We start from the raw sequence: 20924 nt of genomic DNA on the forward strand, positions 1-20924 counted from the left end.
GGCGCCCCGCGCCGGCGGCCGCCGCGGCCGCCGAGGCGAAGGGCTGACGCCGTTGCCAGCGACCCGCCAGGCGCAGGCTGGCAGTGGGGCGGGAGACCAGCGAGGGCGCGGAGGCCAGCGCGGAGCGGAAGACCGCGGAGGAGGCGCTGCCGCGGCGCCCGGTCCCGCGCCCAGGCTGCGCAGGCCGATGCTGGCGGCGAGGGAGACCAGGAAGCCCGTGTCCTCGGACCCCGACTCCGGGTCGGCGGACAGGCCGCCGGCGCGGGGGGGGTGCTGGGGGAGGCGCTGCCCGGCTTGGTTGCCGCGTCGGCGTCGGCGCCGGCGCCGGCGCGGCGCGCGGCGGCGGACGCGTGGCGGCGCCGGCGCGTGCTGCGCCAGACCGCGGCGCACCATGCCAGGACGAGGGCGAGGACCAGGCCGCCGACCACGGTGGGGGCGATGATGGCGGCCAGGTTGAGCGAGCCGCCGGCGTCGGGCGTGGGCGCAGGCCACTCCAGGTCGGCGCCCAGGTAGACCTCCAGCTCGCACAGCTGGAGCGCGCCCTGGTTGGGCACCGCGATGGACACGTAGCGGCCGTGGATGTAGCAGGGCAGGGCGGAGTAGGCGCCCTGGTCCAGGGGCAGACCGCCGTTGCCGCAGGACTGGTTGGCGGGGAGGGAAAAGAAGTCGCCGGTGGTGGAGTTGGTCACGAACACCGTGGCCTGCGCGGCCGAGGCGGTGTTCTTCACCGCCGCCGCCACCGCTGTCACCGCCGCCACGTAGCCCAGGTCGGCCGTGACCCAGGCGGTGCCGCTGGCGGAGGGCTGGATGGTTAGGCAGGTGGCCAGCGACCCATCCGTCCCGCCCTCCAGCACCCGTCCGTCGGACAGGGTCAGCGGCTTGTTCACCGCGGCGTTGGCCACTGCGGAGAAGGAGGGGGGGGTGGAGGCGACGCGGGATTTTGTTGGTTTGTAGGTACACTGTCCAGACGAGGGGGATTTGCCAGGCTTGCGATGCCGGGGTGCCAGACATGAGGTGAGGGTGGGAGTTCTGGGGTCCCGACGACGCAGAAGACGGCGTGGGCCCGGCGCCCGCTGCGGCAGGCGTGGCGCGGCACGCCGGCCTCGTGCGACGCGCTCCTGGTGGTGATCCCGCCATGCCCGTGGCCGTCGTGTCCTTGCCCGGCCACGCCCAGGCGCCCCCCTCCTCCCAGCCTCCCACGACGCCACCTTCCCTGCGGGCCAGTTCCCCCGCCCCCTCACACACACACAAGACGAGCACCCACGTTTGGGGTAGACCTCCAGGGCGGAGATGTTGAAGGGGGAGGTTCCGTCCGGCCCGGCCACGAGCACCACGTAGCGCCCCGTCTGCGGCACGCCGTCGGTGAAGGCCAGCGCGCCCACCGCGCCCGGCAGGTCCAGGGTCAGGCTGCTGCCCACCTGGGCGTTGGCGGTGATGTTGCTGGTGTCCGACCCCATGTAGACGACGAGGTCGGTGGTGGGCCCGCCCGCCATGCCCACCAGCACCGACACCGACAGCGGCGTGGTGAGGTCCACGAACCAGTACACCGGCTCCACCAGCTCGTCGGTCAGCCAGCTGGTGGAGCCGGCGTACCCCGGAGTGGAGTGCGGGGTGTACCCCGACCCGGGCGTGTGCATGGTCACTGCGCCGGCCAGAGCAGGGCCGTCGGGGTACACCGCCAGCACCTGGTTGCCCCCCGCAAACTGCGCGGCGAGGGGGTTTGTGGGGTGGATGAGGGAGAATGGGCGAAAGGATCGATGGAGGGGATGTGGGAACTCAATTGGGCCACCGGCCGCCGGCTCCATGCGCCCGATGTGCGATTGCAGGGGGCACCAGCCAGGCCTGCCTTCACTCGCGCCCTGGTCCGCACCACCCTCCAAGGACCCCAACCTTCTGTACCCACCTAGAGCCACCCCCCACGCCCCCCCCACCCCCACCCCCACCCTTCCCTCCTTCTTGCCCCCTGGGCGGCGCACCTGGCTGTAGGCCGCGTCTGACCCCCCGATCAGCGTGTTCCCCCGGTACTGGGTCTGGTAGCAGGGCAGGGTGACGGAGACCCCCGGCAGGTTCTCCAGCCTGGGATTGAGTGCGATGACGTCAGCGAGGGACACGTTGTACTCCTGGGCCAGGTCGAAGACGTTGGTGGTGATCTCCGCCGCGCCCGTGTCCGCCGCGGTGCAGGTGCGCAGGCACGGCCCCAACGTGTTGGTGATGGTGGTGACCGCGCCGGGGGTGAACAGGTCCAGCGCCATGAGCTGGAGCAGGGTTGTGTTGCCCGCGAGGATCGTGGTCACGCCGCCGCAGAGCAGTTCGTTGCCGGGGCGGACGTACAGGCTGGAACCGGTGTCGGTGTTGAAGGCGGAGCCGGACCAGAATTCGGAGGGGATGGTGCCAGACAGGTTGTTGTTCTGCAGCTGCATGAAGGACAGCGACTCGAAGGCGCCCGGCTCCGCCCAGGAGGCGGGCAGGGAACCTGCGATGGGCAGAGGGGGGGGAGGGGAGGGGGGGGAGGATGGAGTGCCTTCCGGCAGAGCACGGTCTGTGCCAGACCCTCCCTCGTCCCTCCCAGACGGGGCGGGCGCCGACACACGCGTCAGCAGGCCCGGCGACCACGAAGCAGCTGGGCACGAGGACAGACGATCCCCATCCCTCCTCAACGGGTGGCGCGGCACGCACCCGTCAGCGCGTTGTCAGCCAGGTTCAAGGACAGCAGGTCGGGGAAGGCCCAGGCCTCTGGCAGGCTGCCGGTCAGGCCATTGTTCTTCAAGTTCATGGTCAGCAGGCTGCCCAGGGCCGAAAGAGCAGGGGAAAGCTGACCCCCAAGGCCCAGGTCCTCCAGGTGACTGGGTGGGGCGGGGGTGCGATTGGGGACGGGGTTTGGAGAGGGAGAGGGAAGGGGGAACGGAGCACATCGACGGGAGGGGGTGCTGCGGGGCAGGTGTAGGTCCAGGCGAGGGGGTCCAGCAGGGCCGATGTATGTGAGGGTGCAGGATCATGGCCGCACATACTGGCATTTCGTGTGCACTTTTTGTTCGATCACACGTCCACTCCCCGCACCATGGGCACTCACATGGCAACAACGACCCCATTGGAGCAGGTCACCCCCCGCCAGCCAGACGAGATTTCGATCTCATTATTGGGGCACGGCTCGCTCCCGGGGTAATCCCAGGTATTGAGCAACGTCGATGACTGCTTGAACAGGCTGCGCTGGGCCATGAGGGCGGCCCCCTCCGTCAGGGAGGTGGAGCCGTCCACACTCGGGGAGGGGGGCGGTTCGCTGGCCTCGGTGAGGGGGGTGGCGTCCCCGGCCCCTCCCCTCAACATGGCCATCATGTAAAGGGCAAGGGGGAGGACGAAGGGGGCATGCCATCCGCACCGCCTCGCCATGGCGCCCAGTTCACTCGCTGGCAATGGCTACCATATTCCCTGGCGATGTTGTCGTCCCGACAGCCCGGTTGTCTGCAAACGGGCCATCATATTTGTGGAGCGTGTGATTCTCCTCCAGGATCCCTCCCCATGAGCCTGCACAAAAACTGTTTGAGCCAGATCTCGCGCCCCAGATGCCCCGCGTCTGGCATTTGGTTCCAGGCGGCGGGGCACCTTTGAGACTCGCATTAGACGCCGGGGTGTGCACGGCGATGTGCAAGCGTGGAAATCTGAAGACATCTTAAAGCAATTTGGGGGAGTTCCTTACTGGTTGGCACTCCGTGTAAGTTCTCCATACTCCCTTCCGCTGGTTCGCTTGCTCTCCTTCCCGTCCCTCGATCCCAGGCTACAACCCATGCGCATGGGCGGGGGAACGCAGCACTGCCATTAGTTGGGGCACGGCTTGTGACCGGTCAGCGTGCGGGGTCCCTAGTCCACGCACAACTCCAGGAGCCTGGTGCGGTAGCTGATCATGCGGTGCATCTTCAGGAAGCCCCTCGGGCACGCCGGGATCAGCGGGTGCGGGTCCCACGCTGGGTCCAGCACGCCCCTGTGCCCGTGGCCGGGCAGGTGCAGCTGTTGTCCCAGTGGCAGCAGGGCCAGGGGAAGGAAGCGTGTGCAGGTGTGGAGGACCGTCGATCCCAGGGCACGGATCGCCCCGCCTGCCAAGCCAGGCAGTCGCATGCCCAGGGCCCCTGCGGCTGCCTGCAGGAGTACAGGAGCGGGTGTTGAGGGGAGGGCGCAGAGGAGTGGAAGGAGCTGGGCTTTGATTCGCCAGAATGGGCATGCTGTGCTGGGGGACCGCACCAGGATGGGGCTGACACCTGCTCTGTGCATGCAGGCGCCGGGTCCCAGAGGGACATGAACCATCCCGAGCATGGCCATGTCATGGGAGCCAGATCCCCTTTCCAGGAAAACCACGCACCAGTGCGGCCGGCACGCTGCCGGAGCCCTCACGCAGCGAGGCCCACACGCCTCGCAGCAGGGTGACGGGAAAGGGCGGCCCAAAAAGGCCGATGTCTGGGCCCCGTGCCACAACAAACCCGCTCGTGGATGGCGGTGGCGGTGCGGGCTGCGTACTTGCTGTCCTCCACCAGGCCCTTCCGCTCTCCCTCGCGGGGCCGGTTCAGCCGGCGCAAAGAGTTGATGAGCTCTGGCACCCAGTCCTCTGCGGGGTTGTGCGGGAGAAGTCTGTGGGAGTGCGTGGTGGAGGAGCAGTTTGCAGAGTCTTGGCGCTGCCCGGGATCAACGGTCTTCCCTCCTCGGACCGAGCACTGTGCATGGTGGTCTGCTCTGACACTCGAAGGGACCCGTCATTGCTGCGCGCATCGACCCCATTCCCCAACCTCCGGCCTCACCAGGCAGGAGGTAGTTGTGGATTCGCGAGTCCCAGCCCTCACCCGTCACCATCCCCGCCAGGTGTGCGTTCCCCAAGGGGGGGGTGGCAAAGCCCACGCATGCCACCAGCCCGTGCGCGGACAGAGGCAGGGAGCGCAGCAGGCTCAGCGCGCACAGCGTGGCCACTGCTCCTCCCATGGAGTGGCCTGCACAGGTAGGGGTGGCCGCGCATGGGTTGAGTGTGCAGGATGGGAGGGCGATGAAAGGATGGATTGGTGCGCTGCCGGTCAGGGCAGGCTTCCAGTTGCTCAGCTCCATATGAAATGATATGCCCGCCCTACTCAAGCGATACAGCGCTTCGTCCCTGACCTGCAAGGACGAGACGTTTCCCCTGGACGGCTGCCAGGGCAAACAGCTGCTGGATAGGGATGAGGCTCGCGCGGCCAGAGTACCCAGAGTGAGCTGCGGCAGGGGAGTCCGGCCAGAGCCGTGTGAGACGTGCATCCAGGTTGGCCATGTGGTCCCGGGGGAGCTTGGTGCCTGGGAAGGTCCGGTGTGGAGGTGCCATGAGAGACGCATGAGGAGATGCCTTGGGTGGGCGGACTCCACTTCACAAGGCTGCGCCCCAACTGATCCAAGGGAGCCAAGAATTTCGGTTCAGGAAAGAGCCCATCTCACTGTAGAGCATCGGGTTTATTCTGCCTGATGCACCAACCCTCATGGCTTGCCTAAGAAAGCGACGTAAAGGGCGTCATCCATGGAAGCTATGAGGTACCTGTGGAGATGCACTGGACCTGTCATGTCGCTGTGCGAGATGGGCATTGCCAGGCTGCGCTCTGCAGAGCCTGCCTTGCAGTCCATCCTCCACGCTGACACCTCCAGTCCCATGTGCAGCTCACCTCTGCCTCTGCCCTGCGGGGCTCCACCCAACATGCTCCAGCTTGATGGGCACCGGCATGCGAGACTGCAAGGCGAGCAGGGCTTCTTCAGCCCGGCCTTCCCCAAAGTCCACAGCGCGGTACACCGTCTCGGAGAGCACTGCGGCAGCAGCCACATCCTGATGGGGGGGGCACGGGGGGGGAGGTCAGCATGTGTTCAGCGTCAGGCCCCTATGGTGAGCTGGCCATGCAGAGTCATGCAGCAGGCTTGGGTATGAGGACCTTACGATCAATTAATTCATGTGTCACTCTTCACCTGGAAAGATATGGGCGAGGAGGGGCAGTTCAAGTGCGAGAGCGGAGTGGGGATGTGGACCTGCCTCCCTGTTGAGACCGCAGCCATGTTCAGGACCACCTTTGTACGCATGGTTCTCTGCATCGACGGGCCAGTTGAGACAGCTCGGGCCATGGTTTCCATATCTCTCACGCGTTGAGAAGTGGATTTAGGGAAATGAAGTGCATGGAGGCCAGGGAGAGAGTGCTGCTGCGGCAAAGTACGCGGCATTTGATCTGTCCCGTTCGCGAGGCGGGCTCCTCCGGAGTTCGCTACGTGTTCCATCCGGGGCGAGTCTCAACCGAGATTCCGATGTGACAGAGGGCCTGCCGAATCAGGACATAGGTATTCTCATCGGGCGTTGAGCACAATTACTATCCCATTACGTCCTTTGAGGGATTCTCCCGAACCGCTTTGCTGGCACCGGACAGGGCCGACTCCCGCCCGGCTTCTGGTTCGTTCGTCCAAGTTCCGCTTGCTGGAACACTCCCGTGTTCTGGCAAAGCTCGCGATGTGCCCTGGAACGCAGGAAGACTACACATTTCCTATCAAAATCTTCAGCACATTTTCCACTGTGGCCGAAACCTTCTCCCTCCGACATTCATTTGTCTACCGTGTGCGTCGTACTTGACCTGTAGATTCCGAAACCATGCCCGCGGCAGCAGATCTCTTTCCCATTCCCGACAAGGCGACAACAGGGTAAGAGACTCCCTTTTCACCAGATTACAACTTCATTTGAGGCTTTCAGGTTCAATCCCACTTCCCCCTGGCGTGTGCTGTTCCAGCCGCAAGTTTCAATGCACCCTACAGGAGGGGGGTGGTGCCTCTGAAGCCTGTTAGCGGGCCTGCCGTCTGGTACGCCGACGAGCTGATTCACCGCCCAGAAGAATGGAGGTTCCAGTTGAACGAGGAGCACATTGCGGAGCTGGAGGCTGCCGTTGACGCTGCGATCGAGTCCGGACAGATCCTCGAGGTGGGATGGGCACCGGAAAGGGGCCAGGGCCGAGGTGCAGCGACATGTGCGGCTCCAGGGCGCACGAATCACCTACGAGATGCCCTTGTTGTATTGCAGGGCCTGAGTTTGGACAACGTGTCCCTGCCGACTCTGGGCCCCATCCTGACGGGCTTCCGGGTTGAGGCGGTCCACGGTCGTGGGTTCCAGCTGATTTCAGGCCTTCCCGTCGGGCGCTGGAGTCGGGAGCAGACAGTCGCCGCCTACTGGATCATAGGCCTGCACTGGGGCAAAGCGGTCTCCAACAACCACAAGGGGCATCTTGTGGGCCACATCAAGGACATCGGACACGACCCTGCAAGCCCCAGCACCAGACTCTGTAAGCGCTCTCACGTGGTGGACCTGTCTGGCATGCAGGGACGATTGCCCAGTGGACCCATTCTATTTGTTACGCAGTTAACTCCAACATGCTCTTGAAAATCTTCCAGAATACGAATCGGCCACCCCTCTGCCCTCTGCAGACGCCACAAGTGTGGCGCAGCCCTTCCACAACGACGCGGCCGACCTTGTCGGTGAGCCGCCGTGATCGGACATGCACCCATCGGCATGGGGGTTGGGTATGGGCACTACCTGAGGGTCTCCTGCGACTGCACTCTGATCCACTTGCCAGCCCTTGTTGAAGCTTCCCAGCTCGAGGAAGTGCATCACCGGTGAAGTACCCACCCTTTTGCAGCGCTATTGTGCCTGAATGAGGCACGGCAGGGTGGGGAGAGCCAGTGGGCCTCTTCATGGGCAGGTATCAGGGCGCTGGGGTTTGAGAGGACTTGAGGAGACTGCGGGGCCTGCTTTGTTCAAACTGCGTGCATGTGCAGCGAATGGCACAACGCTGGGAGCTGGCGCGTCGCATCACATGCACCAAGCGGGGAGAGCACCAAGTTCAACACCTCCCTCGCCCCATCACGCTGCAGTGCACAACGAGTTCCTCAAGCTGCGCCCTGACCTGGGACCCGTCATGACTGAGAACTGGTACTTTGACAGGAAGGGCGAGGTCCCAGCCGGGAAGCAGCCCTTCTTCGCCATCCCCGCCTTCAACTACTTCCTGGTGCGCAGAGGGAGCATGTGCCATTGAACGTTCGACGACGAGGGCTGCCTGGGGGTGGAAGTGTTGGACTTTGCCAAGACAAAGCGGGCCCGGCCCGTGCGCCGGCATTGCTGTGCACTGGGAGCGCCGCGCGGTCCCGGGACGCAACACCCCCACGGTAGGAGCTGCTCATGTTCAACATCTCCATTCTGTACCACGCTGCACAGGGCAACCTCACCGTGAACTGGTCGTCGAACTACTACCTGCTGAGCCAGCGCCATGAGGCAGTCCCTCGTCTGACCCCTGCCCACCTCGAGGTATGGAGAGTCCTCTGATCTTATCTGGGACTAAAGAATGCACCCTGACATTTGCCGCGCCTATGCTCAGGGGGGGGGGCATCTTTACTCCTGCGTCAAGAGGTGCTAAACAATGGTTCACCTGCAATGATTCATCACTTGAGGACTCATCGACATGTTCCCTCCCTGTCCCACAGGCCATCAAATTGTTTGACGAGCTGGCAGCCTCCCCACGCCACTCCATCCGCTACCAGCTGCAGCCAGGTGGGAAGGATGTTTGGGAAATTCATGAAGTCCGTCCTCGCTTTTCTGTGTCACAGTTGCGCCCTTCCCTCAACGCTGCGAACTTGACCCACTGTGCGACGTTTCTCTCTTTGCAGGTGACATCCAGCTGCTCTCCAACCACACGGTTCTGCATGCCCGGTCAGCGTTTGTTGATGACGCCGAGGTGAGGCCTGCCGCTGCCATTGCGCGTGTGTACCCCTGCAGGGAGGTATTGACGATGTACTCTGGACCTACTGCTCAGGCCCTGCTGCCATGTGCAGAAATTCACACAGTCAACAACTTATGCTGGCCCATTCCACACCATGATCAGACACTCCATCCCAACCCATTCCTCCCGGCACAGGACCCGAACCTGCGCCGCCACCTGCTGAGGCTGTGGCTGGCGCCTCCTGATGAGTTCCCACTGCCAGAGGCGTATGCGGACATCCTGGGGGGGTCGGTGGAGGTGGGCAAGCGCGGAGGAATTGTGGTGAGCGGCACCAGGCTCAACATCCCCCTCGAGGCAGAGTGATGTGGATCGTCTGTTACTCATGGTGGGCTGGGGAGGTGTACGTCTCCCTGCACTGGAAGCCCAGCGTGTCTGGATGTCGACCTGCCGATTCACTCGTCGAATGGCATGTCATGCGCCCTTTTCAATTAAAGGGTGAGATTTGCACCACCACCGTTTCATGTCCCCTCTGTGTATCTCATCAGCACTCTTGTCCAAGGAAGAACTTTCGCCTTTGTTCTCATCCCACATGTGCCCCGTCCTGGATGCGAGCAGGCTTCCTGTAACAAGCACTTCAAGCGGATGTGATGCAGCAAAATGACAATGGGGCCTGAGGCAGCGATCAGATGAAGCATCATGGCCGACCCTTGCCCCGCCCTTTCCGCTGGACCAGCTCGAAGCCATCCGCATCTACTACCGGAGCCTTGGGCGCAGCCGGGGCGGGGGCCTCATCAATATCCATGCCCTCCTCGCCCTGCAGAACGATTGAGTGAGGATGCACGCAGGCTGTGTGGTTGCGAATGCCTCGTGAGAGATCGTGTACAAGTCATATCATGACCAACCTCTGCTCCAGCTGTCACCCTGTCCCAGTATGCGCATACCTTTGGAACCTTGGACAACCCACACTGCAGCACCCTCGGATCAATTTCGGCCCCAAGGGCACCTACCTCATCGTCGCTGCCGCTGCCCTCGCCTGATGAGCTGGAACCCTCCTCTTCAGCAGGCTGCATCATTCGACAGGATTGAGGGAAGCTGGGTTCCATGGCCATCCGAAAGATCACAACACCAAGGAGAAGACCCAGTTCCTCGCATAGCAGCTGGTGAATTTTCAGCATCGCAATCCAGGCTGCAAGGAGGGCTACCACAGGACCCCACACGCATCCGCTCCGCCCACCTGTGCATTCTGCGAGGCGGCGGCCGCTCCTGCTGGGGTGGCCTGCAGCTGGTGCACATACTCGTAGTTCCCTTGAGCCACCTGATTGTGCATGTTGACCAATGACCTAGCCAGCTGGGATGAAGAAGAGGCGCGGGGGAGGGGTGAATCTTTGGAGGAGGACACGGTGCCTGCTCTGGTCCTGCTGGAGGTGCTATCCACTATCTTCTGGGTGGCTTTCATGTAGGGTGCAGTGGCCTTGCAGTCTCTGGCGCCGAGCTCCAACCCAAATCATCACACCTGGTACGGACTGTCATCCTCTGCCTGGATGTTGAAGTCCTCTGAAATTGCCTGGTCGAGTAGGTCTGCCAGGTCCAGCATTTCGTGACTTTTCTTGCCATAAAACCATTCCAGCACCTCGTGCTGGATGCCTGCAGCCTTCTCTCTACTGTTGGAACCGCCCCACTCATTTAAAACTCCCAGTTGCAGCGCTGTCCAGCGCTGAAAAAGCATTTGGACGCCGGCCTCGAACGCAGGCCGGTGGCCCGCTGGCATAGTGGCGCTGGCAGTGTTGCCCACGAGGGCCATGTTCCGCAGCATCATACCCTGGGACGTCATCTTGTTCGGTTGTTATCAACTTATTTCGTGGAATACATCAGTTTGGCCACGACCGGGTACCTCGCCTCGCCTCTGCATGCATGTATCGACTTGGTCGGGCGCGCGCGCTCTCCCACGAATCGGCCGTGGGAAATCCATCCACCATGGAAACGAAATCACTCTGAGATCGTCACGGAGGATTTCTACTCGAGACCAAGAACATTTCGGTCCCATCCAATTGGATATGATCGAAGGTGCCTTGAGTGCGTCCAGATCTATCTTGTGATATTTCGGTCATTGAGGGGATGCAGTCAGCTAGGGCTCGTCCACCTGCTGTCGCCACACCCAGGAGGCACGAAGCATCATGCGGGAATCGTAGTGGTTGGTTTTGCTTCAGATTTGAATGTCCCGGGATGTGTACCTTCAAATTGTCATTTCCAACACAGTCGCCGCAACGAACATGTCTGACCGGACAGCCTTCCAACTCCCCACGGCACAGACCTGTGACCTCAACATCTGAGGGTAAACATAGTGAACATGAATCACAGAGGTCGCAGCCGGTCCGACCTGTCACCGCTCGGACTTGGGCGAAGATGGCCGACGCCTCACCATATCTCGGCGGCGGAGGTGCGGGGCGCATAGGGCCAGGGCATTTTCGACAGGGACGCTTTTTGCCTCAGGTGGCAATACCTTTTTCAAGTCCCACATCAGATTCCAAGCCATGTGTGCACCCCTTAAATTTCACAGCAATGTCTACACACAACAATGAGCTGTACAACCGGCCGTCAAAGGGGGTTCAGCCCAAGCCCGGTTACCAGCCCTTGTCTGCAAGGTGAGCCCTGCACGCCTGCTGCTGAGCGCGCAAGATTTTGAGTCCAATACTGAAGTATCACCTGTTGTGTTTTTGCTGGTACCTCTTCAGAGGCTTACCCATGGTCTGTTGCCATCACAGGGCCACAGTGTCCGCTGCCACTCCACGTCAGTCGGCATTGTTGCAGCCACAGACGACACGCAGACCTGAGCAGGCCATACCAGCATGGCCTTTACCTCGTACGAATGGCATCAAGTCTGTGAGTGCAGCGACAGACGGCCCCGATACCGCAAATACACTGACAGCATCATCGGGAACAAGACTGGGCGAGTCAGGGGAGTCTGCAATCACCATCAGGGCGGCTTCTGCAGCACATCAGCGCAAGAGTAGCTTCATGGCGGCCTCTGCTGGGACCCTGTCCGAGGCCAGGGTTGAGACTGTAGCTGTAGCAGAGAAGAAGGCACCCACAGCAACCATCCTGAGGTCCCAATCCAAGACGATCAGAGACAACCCCATGCGGAGCAAGGAACCCGGTTCGACCCTTGAGGCTGCCCTTCGGAATGCAATCAGGTCCAACAACCGGCAGGGTCTCAGGTAAACCTGCTTGACGATGATTGGACAGGCAGAATGATGGATTAACATCTGCTCCATGGTTTCCTGAGCCAGGAGGCTTGGATCATGCGTTGCTGCATTTTAGAGGCATTGCATTTCATGGAAGACCTCAGAATTGTGTGGCGGCCTTGCCAAGCTTGTTGCCACAAAGGACTTCACCATTTCTCAGTCCACCTGTCATGCCACCTCTCCAGGAACTTGCTGATCCAGCCAGGACCTTTCGCTGCTCCCCTGCAATGCCGCGTTCAGCGACATCGGGGGGGCATGTTCAAGCCTTGCACAGTGAGCAATAGGGGCGCAAGGGGTATATTTCTCATCGCACTGAAGCTGTCGGGTGCCATCAATTGCTGCTGACACCTGATTAGAGTGCGAATTGCTGAGATCTGCAGTTCAAGGCCTTTCAAAGAGTTCTATGGCATGCATACATCACATTGGCTGTTGACTGGTGGTCGTTATGCAGTTCAGCCTACTCCTCGAGCTCGATGGGGCATCTTTGTCAGGCACGCCTCCCACCATCCTGACCGCCATCAAGCGAAAGGGACGAGGAACAGCAGCAAAGTACATCATCTCGGTGAGGCATCCACGAGCGGGTGGTCTTTGAAGGATTGACATTGCAAATCGTATCGCAGTGCATCTTGTGTGGATTGGAATGCACCACATGTCCTTCCCCTCTCAAACTGTGGGATCAGATGGAGGCCGGCGATCTCAGCCTCCATGGTCCTGGGCTTTGTGGATCACTCCACACCAACAATTTGGGGACGGACTTCACCCTCTTGACAGAAGGTCGCTTGGGCTTTGCTTTGGGGAAATGGGGCGTTGGGGTGTAAGAAGGAGGCAAAGCAGTCTGCTAAGAAGTACCTGCAGGGTCAAGAAGTGGTCCAGCAAATCATGTCTTGTTCGGCTACACCTTCAAGTCTCCAGAACCCGCTGCATACTTGACCAAGCTCACACCGACCTCTCTTCTTCTTATGTGCAGCATCCTCAGAACTTGGAGCTGTGGGTTTCAAGCGGAGCTCATTGGGTGCCAAGGGCCCACGGAAGGTGAGTCTCAAGGTGACGACATCTGACAACCAGATCGCATCGCTGCCGCATGGTCAGCAGCGATGCAATCATAAATTGTGATGACTGGGTGAGTACGCTTCAAACTGTCGCAGATGAGCGTGGCGCTTCCCCTGCTCGACCCCAAGAAGGACACCCCCAAGGCACGCCGCCCCTCACTGGATGGTACTCAGCCGTTGTGCACGAGGTGACGTTCAGAAGTTGTGGGAAGATGTTCTGACCAAGATCATTGAATGTCAAGATGGACACCTCCGCACACGTCCCACCTTTATCCCAATCCCAACCACCCCATGTGCTTCTGCAGGCTCAAAGATGGCAACAGCAAAACTGAGATACATCTGATCAACAAACCACCAAAGTGGAATCAAATGCTGCAGGTGTGCCAAGTTGCTTGCAGAGGTGATGATTGGGATTCGTCACCCAGGGGTGTACCCTATGGTCCAAACGGCCTGCAGTCTGCAACATACTTGCACCTCCTGTGCACAGGCATACTGCTTGAACTTTGGAGGGCGAGTCACACAGGCAAGCGTGAAGAATTTCCAGCTCATCACCTCGGAAAATGAGGTTGGTGCAGGGATGCGGGGAAGGTACAGGGATGCATGCGTAAAGCAGTGGAATCATGCACCAAAGGCGGCCATGTCTCCTTGGTACACCACGAAGCTCCCGGGTGCTCCCCTGTCTGGGAGATGTCACTCAACATTGGTGAAAGTTCCGAGAAGTAGGCAAATCCACCACCTGTTCCTCATGTACCCATGCAGGATCGGACTGTGCTACAGTTTGGGAGGGTTGGCGATGACAGCTTCACCATGGACTTTGCATACCCCATGACGCTGCTGCAGGCACGTTTCCAGATTGCATGATATTTGAGGGTACATTCGTCAAACGGGTGGTCTGAAGCGTGTGGAAGGCTCGAGGATGCAGACATCATGCTGGATACAGGATCCTCTCACCCAGCTGAGAATCAATATCCCTGCAGGCATTCGCCATTTGTCTGACATGCTTTGAGTCCAAGCTGGCAGGGGATTGACCAAGTCTGGAGAGGGCGGATGGTGTCGGCAGCATGGTTGCCGAGCCAGGCAAAAGCGCATCTACTATGTCAGAGCGATTCTCACTAAATGCAATGGTAAATGCTCACTCAGTCCACCACATACATAGCTTATAGCAATAAATCTCTGGGACCATGAAATTCGCACGTGTATCGGCACTTCTTCCGCCCCAATAGAGGCATCGTGTCCCTTACGTAGCCACAGAGCGAAATCTTTTGAATAAAAGGAGTCCGAGTGTCTCGAAAGAAAGCGGGGCGGGGTGACGTTGCCATGCGCCCCAACTTACAGATGCCACAGAACCCAGGACGCGGTCTGCAATGAGTTATACCCCTATGTTGACATATTTTGATCACATTGCTTGCATTCTGTGACGTGGTCAGCAGCCTTGACAGCTCAGCATGAGGGCCGGCCCTTTAGTGGTCGCGCTCCTGGCAGCAACAGCCGTGGCGATCTACGCCAGCCCTCTCACCGACGTCCTTGTCTGGAAACTAGGGTCGAGGGGAGATGGCTTAGGGCGTGGTGAGGGCCTGGACCTGACGGTCAGTGGCACCGGCATTCCCGGTTCGGTCGAAGCGTGGGGGACCCCCGCGCCCGCCTCCCTCACCCGGCGCCAAGAGCAGCTGCTAGAGTTCCGAGAAGAGAACGCTTTCAAGGACAACCTGGCGCTCTTCTGGCTCCCAAACGAATGGCGTGCGGCGATGCCGCCGTATGTACAAAGCTGGCTGCGGAACTGGATTATGGTGGCCATTCTCTACTACGTGCTGGGCGGCGTGTGGGTCTACTACACATACTACGCGTTCGGATCGCAGCTGTTCAAGCCTGGGGAGATTCCAAGCTTGGGTGCGCAGCTGGAGCAGATGAAGGTATGGTGTCGGTTCTCTGGCAGTCTGGGAGTCCCACCCGCATGCCGACAAAGAATCAGCAGGGTTGACTTCAGCAGAAGACTGGCTCACAATGCCTTTCCGGTGAAGTCGCTGGTTCTGGCAGCATCTGCAACTCCAGGTTTGCGCTCGTGCTGTACAATGTTGCACCTCCTTAAAATATTGTGACATTCAACTCAACGCAGGTGGCAAGCATCTCGATGCCCCTCTACGCCATGCTCCCGGCGTTCAATGAGTTTGCAATAGAAAAGGGCTGGACCAGGACATACAGCAGGTTTGTGTGGATGAGGATTGGCTCTGGCATGTATTTGACCTGGTTTGTGGATGAGAGGCTGGTTGTGGTCCCCGTGCCAGGCTCGGGTCAGATTCTGTGGGGTGCAACCCATTAGCCCCAGGGCTGGTGTTCTTACGAGCCTCACGGCTGGTCTTCTCATCAGCCGATTGCTCTAGCCAACACGCCCTCTCCGCTGCCCCTGTCTTGTCGCCAGGGTTTCGGACGTGGGCCTCCCCATGTACGTAGTGTACTTTTTCACGTACATGCTGTCGGTGGAGTTCTTTGTCTACTGGGCGCACCGCCTGCTGCACGAGATCAAGCCGGGGTACAAGTGGCTGCACTACATCCACCACAAGTACAACAAGGAGCACACGCTGTCGCCCTTTGCGGGCCTGGCTTTCCACCCCATAGACGGCATGCTGCAGGTGCGTGTCCTGCTGAGCCCCATGGGTGACAAGCTTGGCATTGCATCTGGTCATTGGGTCAGGGGCTTGAGTGCATCGAGAACAGGCGGCCGATTAACTGTTTGTGCGCCTGGTCCGGACTCCCCTTGTGCCCAAGCGGTTCTTTCCTCCCTTCGTGCAGGCGTGTCCCTACACCTTCATGCTCTGGTTCGTGCCCATGCACCTGCTCACCCACGAGCTCCTGCTCTTTGCTACTGGCATCTGGACCAACAACATCCATGACAACATTGACGGCAAGGTAAGGTGACCGCCGGGGGCCCATCTGGGATCACATGCATTCCTTGCGCGGCAGCACAGTCTATGCATCGCCCAGCTTAGGGTGGAAGGGTGCATTGGAAGGACACAATTTCATATTGACACCCATGCTGGCCTTGCTGCCTGTGGATTTTACAGGGACAGAAACAACTACTCCCATACCCATTCCCACAGGTACCCCCTGTGATGGGGGCCTACTACCACACCATCCATCACACCATGTACAACAAGAACTACGGACACTACTTCACCTTTGTTGACCGATTGTTCGGGACGCTGCTCACCCCAGAGGACTACCGCGCGATGATTGCAGAGAGGAAGGTGGCGAAGGAGACGTGACGTGCGTGCACTGCCCTCTTACCCTGCCACTGGCTCCGCTTAGGCATAGAACAGGCCCAGATTGTGCTAATTGTTGCCTCCTGTGCTCGCTACAATAATACATACCTGCAGCACGTCGTGCTGCGGCAGTCTGTGTGCTGGGTTGCCCTTGCTGGATGGTGTGGAATGGTGTTCAAATGCCGGCGCCCTGATGACGTAACAACGCCGTCAATTTTTGAGCCGCAACAACGGCGGAAATGGAAACCTACTCGGCCTAAGTACTCGGAGCAAGATAATTTGTTATTGAAAATTGTCTTGGAGCGCCCAACGCATTCGGTTGTGTGCTTGGACGTTTCGCCTCCTCTCCTCAGGGGCTGGCGTCTCTCGTGGGGGTACAAGGGCATCCCTCTGGGGCTGTGCCCCTCCGGAACACGGCGGAATGGCTTCGTATCTACGATCCATATACAACAGCCTACCGGATGTTATTGCCACCACCAGGGTGCGCGTGGTGGGTGCCTCTCGAGGGACCAACGAGCCGTGCTGGTAGCCAGGGTGTAGAGTGCAAATTCCACAGGTCGCATGGAGACCCCATGCCACAACAAATGCGCAGGATGCCGACGACTACATACCAGTCAGCAAGGAAGATGCAGAGTGTTTCAGTATGTGGGGTGTGTCCCTCGCCGATGAGGTAGGGGGCTGGAGCAGTTGGGAGGGGTAGCCCGGGAGAAGGGAAGTGGTTGGACATGTGCAGAATAGGGCTGCCCAGGAAACTGCCTTCTGCACCCCGTCCGGCCAACAGGGTATATTGATACAGCAGCTCAGAGATGAGCTGGAGCTCAGCGTCAACATACCGCCCCAACACAGTAAGCCAGTGGTGTAGAGAAACACAGGCCTGGGCTCCCCCTGGCCCAGCAGGTGAATAGGGATTGAGTCTCCTGCTGCAGGCCGGCACTTGACTCAAGTATCTATCACCATCTTCACAGACACGCTCACACTGAGGCGATTCCTTCGGGCCAGGAAGCACGACGTCGCAGCTGCTCGCGCCATGTTCCTGTCGACCCTCAAGGTATGCGGGGAGGTTGATTTTGATTGGATTCAGGTTTGGGGAGAGCAGCAACAGCAACGCAGCACAGGATGCTGAAAGCTGCTCTGGCTGCTATGCAGAGGTGAGCGTTGTGCACGCAGCATGGAGGAGGAAACGATTGTGTCTTCAGCCTCCTCATTCTCCCCGCACAATGCAGTGGAGGGAGGAGTATGGAGCCGACAGGGTGCTGCAAGATTTCGTGTTCAATGAGAAGCCTGAGTTTGCCAAGTTTTACCCAGAAGGTGGGTCTTTCGTAGTGCCTGGAGCGAATTGGTGATCTTGTAAGGTGGGAGCCCGCCTGCGCCGCCATATCCATGCTACTTCTGTATGGCTTGACACGCATCACACGTTTATACCCCCCCCCCCTCCCCCCATGGCACCCTCATCGCACCAGGCTGCTATGGCGTTGACAGGGCGGGCCGCCCCGTGTATGTGCAGCAGCCGGGGAACATCGATCTGGAGCAGCTCTTCAAGTTCACCACGGAAGAGCGATGTGTGCGCTACCATGTGCAGGTGTAATGCCGCGGTGTTCTGCGCTGTGGTGATGTGGGGTGGGGGGGTGTTGCAGGTGCCGCACCCATGCAGCTCGCTGGGACCAGCTCTTTCCTTGCTCGACGACGGGTCTCACATCCATTCCTTACCCCCGCCCCACTGCAGCAACAGGAGCGCTACATCAACCTGATTGCCCCGGCATGCTCGGTGGCAGCAGGCAGGTGCGTCGACCAGTCCCTCGTCCTCATCGACCTCCAAGGTGCGGAACTTAAAGGGGGGGCGTTGCCACCGCATTGCCACTGTGTGGTGCACACCCCTGTGTCGTCCTAGGCCCCCCATGCCCCCACCTACCCGCATGCCATCCCCCGCCAGGTGTGGGCGTGAGCACCCTGACCTCTGACTTCAGAGCCATCGTGCAGAAGGTGCTCAGCATCGACCAGGTGAGGTGGAATCTCCCGCCCAGAGGGCTCGTCGCATTGAGGTGGGGCCTGGTGCCAGCCTTGACAATCCATAGGCTGGCCGGGAGGAGGAAGCATTTGCTGCATGCTGAAGTGCGCCAGGCTGACATGCCAGCCCAGCCCTCCACGCCCCTCCAAACTGCCAACTCACGCAGGCCCACTACCCGGAACTGATGTGGAAGTCCATCATCATCAATGCCCCGACCAGCTTCCGGATCATGTGGGGCATGGTCAAGTACATGCTGGACACCAGGACCCAAGTCAAAGTGCAGGTGTGTGTTGGTTTGTGTGTGCTTGGCGGGGCAGTGTGCCCACATCACCCTGCTGCTACCTCTGAGTCTTCAGTCCCAGTCGATGCAGGACCCTGGAGCATTTGGGCCCAGGCAGCAATGTGGCACCCACCCCCTCCAGCACACCCACAAAACACATGCATGCCTCCTCACCAGGTCCTGTCCAGCAACTGGAGGGAGGAGCTGCAGGAGTACATCGCCCCGGACCAGCTCCCCAAAGAGTACGGCGGCACCAACCCCGCCCCTCTCCCCGACCCGCCAGGACCGTGGCGGGACCCTGCCATCGTTGAGAAGGTGCGGCTGGAGATTGGTGGTGGGGTGTGTGGTGCGGAACCTTCTGTCTGTATACTCACACTGACGACATTGCAGGGGTTCCATGGTTCCCATACCCCGTGCCCTTGCTGCTTCAGGTGGCAGCCCTGACCGTCGACGGCTCCTTCTGCTTCCGGGCCTGAGTATCCGACCGTGTGAACCACTCCTCCTCTGTTGGTGCACCCCTGTACCCTCGTTGAGCATGTCAAACGTTCACAGAACACTGGTTTCTATATCAGCAGGCAGGGTGGGGCGGGGGAGGAGCCCTGGGAGGGTCGAGGTGGTTTTGGGGGGAGTGGAGCGCATGCCGGCAGCGGTGTGTTGAAATAGGCGAGGATGGCTCGCACATCGCCCGGTGGAAGGGCCCTCCAGACACATGCACACGCATGGCTCGTTGCGGCGCCCCCTGGGCAGGGCTCGACGAGGGGAGGGGTGGCAGGTCGAGACGGGCCCCGTGTGGCTGCCCCCTTCCCCGCTCACTCCCTCCTCCCGGATCACTCAGTACTTGTAGTCCTTCACGTACAGGCTCTCGCCCGTGGCGTCCAGGTCTCCCTTGCCCAGCGTGGCCTGGCCGTTGGCGGAGGCGCGAGCGATGAATGCCTCCTGCGCGGCCTTCACGTTCTCCGTCTTCCCGCCCCAGGCCTTGAGCGTGGAGCTCTGCAGCGCGCGGCCGAAGGAGAAGGACAGCGCCCAGGGCTTGGGCAGGTCGGTGACCTGGTTCATGGCCACCAGGTGGGCGGTGGCCTCCTCCTCCGACTGCCCGCCGGACAGGAAGACGATGCCGGGGACGGCCGGGGGCACGGTGCGCGACAGCGTGCGCACCGTCAGCCATGCGGCGGTGCGCACGTCCACCTTGGGCCCCTCCGCGCCGGGGAGCACCATGTTGGGCTTCAGCAGCGTGCCCTCCAGCAGCACGTGGTGGTCGTTCAGCGCCTTGTAGACGGCGCCCAGCACACGCTCCGTGATCGCGGCGCAAACCTCGATGCCGTGGGAGCCGTCGGAGAGGATCTCTGGCTCCACGATGGGCACCAGCCCGTTCTCCTGGCAGATGACCGCGTAGCGCGCCAGGCCGTACGCATTCTGGTGGATGCTCAGCTCGCTCGGCTCCTTGGCCCCGATCTTCAGCACCGCGCGCCACTTGGCGAAGCGAGCGCCCTGCTGGTAGTACTTGGCGCAGCGCTTGCCCAGGTTGTCCAGGCCCTGGGTCTCCGTCTCGCCGTCAGTGCCAGGGAGGGGGACCACGCCCGCGTCCACCTTGATGCCGGGGATCATGCCCAGGTCCTTCAGGATCTTGGCAAAGGGCGTGCCGTCGTTTGCATTCTGGTACAGGGTCTCCTCATACAGGATCTGGTGGTTTGGGTAGGGGACGGATGGGGGTGGCGAGGGTGTGGTGTTTGACATTCACACGAGGGCGTCTTCCATGGGGCATAGGAGACACTGCACCCACTCAGCACCACCACCTGGGCCATAGGCCTCCCGGAACCGCGGGACCGGGGGACACACCCTAGCCTGGAACGTGCCCACAACCCCACGCACCACGCCGCTGATGTGCTTGTTGGCGTCGGGGGTGTTGAACAGGAGCTCGCGCAGGTTACGGCGGGCAGACTCCTCGTTCGCCACGCCAATGCTCTCCAGCTGCAACCGGGACTCGGGGTGGGTCAGGGTTGGGGCGGGCACGGAACCGAGGACAGATTCGGGACGCACGGACAGCATGCTATGCACACGTGCATGGGAAGAGGTCGTGAACCGAATTCGACAAGGCAAGGGGTCTGCTCGGGCACGGCGCGCCCACCCTACCGGGGCTGATCTCGCACGGGTTACCCGTGGCCGGAACCCAAACCCCAACCCCGCGTTCTCACCCGCTTGCCGATGGTTCCCGTGCTCTCATCAGCAGCGAGGATGCCCTTGCCGGGAGCGACGATGGCCTTGGCAGTGGCAATCAGCTCCTCGGCATACTCGTTCTTCCAGGTGTTTCCCAGGACGGAAGCCATTGCGAGAATGGGATGTGGAGCGGAATTCG

At 60.8% G+C, this 20924-nt stretch overlaps 7 protein-coding genes across 7 annotated transcripts in view; 4 read left to right on the forward strand and 3 right to left on the reverse strand.

Moving 5' to 3' along the window:
• Positions 1-3330, reverse strand: part of F751_6006 (Serine/threonine-protein kinase CTR1) — a gene marked incomplete at both ends in the record, with an annotated part of 8398 nt that extends 5068 nt beyond the window's left edge. Inside the window, 6 exons of the mRNA XM_011398022.1 lie at positions 381-701; positions 780-901; positions 1265-1703; positions 1977-2473; positions 2677-2843; positions 3071-3330. Coding sequence (XP_011396324.1) covers positions 381-701; positions 780-901; positions 1265-1703; positions 1977-2473; positions 2677-2843; positions 3071-3330 — 1806 coding nt within the window. The remainder of the gene's footprint in view (positions 1-380; positions 702-779; positions 902-1264; positions 1704-1976; positions 2474-2676; positions 2844-3070) is intronic.
• F751_6005 (hypothetical protein) overlaps positions 1-9101 on the forward strand; it is a gene marked incomplete at both ends in the record, with an annotated part of 16104 nt that extends 7003 nt beyond the window's left edge. The window contains 8 exons of the mRNA XM_011398021.1: positions 6787-6949; positions 7049-7307; positions 7450-7500; positions 7897-8030; positions 8192-8326; positions 8503-8569; positions 8686-8753; positions 8934-9101. Coding sequence (XP_011396323.1) covers positions 6787-6949; positions 7049-7307; positions 7450-7500; positions 7897-8030; positions 8192-8326; positions 8503-8569; positions 8686-8753; positions 8934-9101 — 1045 coding nt within the window. The remainder of the gene's footprint in view (positions 1-6786; positions 6950-7048; positions 7308-7449; positions 7501-7896; positions 8031-8191; positions 8327-8502; positions 8570-8685; positions 8754-8933) is intronic.
• Positions 3856-5332, reverse strand: F751_6007 (hypothetical protein; the record flags this gene model as incomplete). Its single annotated transcript, XM_011398023.1, has 4 exons — positions 3856-4131; positions 4470-4594; positions 4785-4970; positions 5134-5332. 4 exons carry the CDS (start codon positions 5330-5332, stop codon positions 3856-3858), a joined length of 786 nt encoding a protein of 261 aa, XP_011396325.1.
• A 2483-nt stretch (positions 9102-11584) lies between the features above and the next one.
• On the forward strand, positions 11585-11749 carry F751_6008 (hypothetical protein; the record flags this gene model as incomplete). Its single annotated transcript, XM_011398024.1, has 1 exon — positions 11585-11749. The coding sequence occupies one exon, from the start codon at positions 11585-11587 to the stop codon at positions 11747-11749; it is 165 nt and encodes a 54-aa protein (XP_011396326.1).
• Positions 11750-14474: 2725 nt separating this feature from the next.
• F751_6009 (Delta(7)-sterol-C5(6)-desaturase) lies at positions 14475-16289 on the forward strand (the record flags this gene model as incomplete). The annotated part of the gene is made up of 5 exons (XM_011398025.1): positions 14475-14939; positions 15143-15231; positions 15446-15656; positions 15817-15933; positions 16125-16289. The coding sequence occupies 5 exons, from the start codon at positions 14475-14477 to the stop codon at positions 16287-16289; spliced, it is 1047 nt and encodes a 348-aa protein (XP_011396327.1).
• A 1024-nt stretch (positions 16290-17313) lies between these two features.
• F751_6010 (SEC14 cytosolic factor) lies at positions 17314-19047 on the forward strand (the record flags this gene model as incomplete). The annotated part of the gene is made up of 8 exons (XM_011398026.1): positions 17314-17334; positions 17510-17594; positions 17747-17865; positions 18010-18103; positions 18217-18284; positions 18458-18574; positions 18749-18886; positions 19003-19047. 8 exons carry the CDS (start codon positions 17314-17316, stop codon positions 19045-19047), a joined length of 687 nt encoding a protein of 228 aa, XP_011396328.1.
• A 355-nt stretch (positions 19048-19402) lies between these two features.
• On the reverse strand, positions 19403-20895 carry F751_6011 (Fructose-bisphosphate aldolase, cytoplasmic isozyme 2; the record flags this gene model as incomplete). The annotated part of the gene is made up of 3 exons (XM_011398027.1): positions 19403-20251; positions 20408-20539; positions 20764-20895. The coding sequence occupies 3 exons, from the start codon at positions 20893-20895 to the stop codon at positions 19403-19405; spliced, it is 1113 nt and encodes a 370-aa protein (XP_011396329.1).
• Positions 20896-20924: the final 29 nt, after the last annotated feature.

Source organism: Auxenochlorella protothecoides, assembly GCF_000733215.1.
Source record: "Auxenochlorella protothecoides strain 0710 unplaced genomic scaffold scaffold79, whole genome shotgun sequence".
NCBI classification, from domain to species: domain Eukaryota; kingdom Viridiplantae; phylum Chlorophyta; class Trebouxiophyceae; order Chlorellales; family Chlorellaceae; genus Auxenochlorella; species Auxenochlorella protothecoides.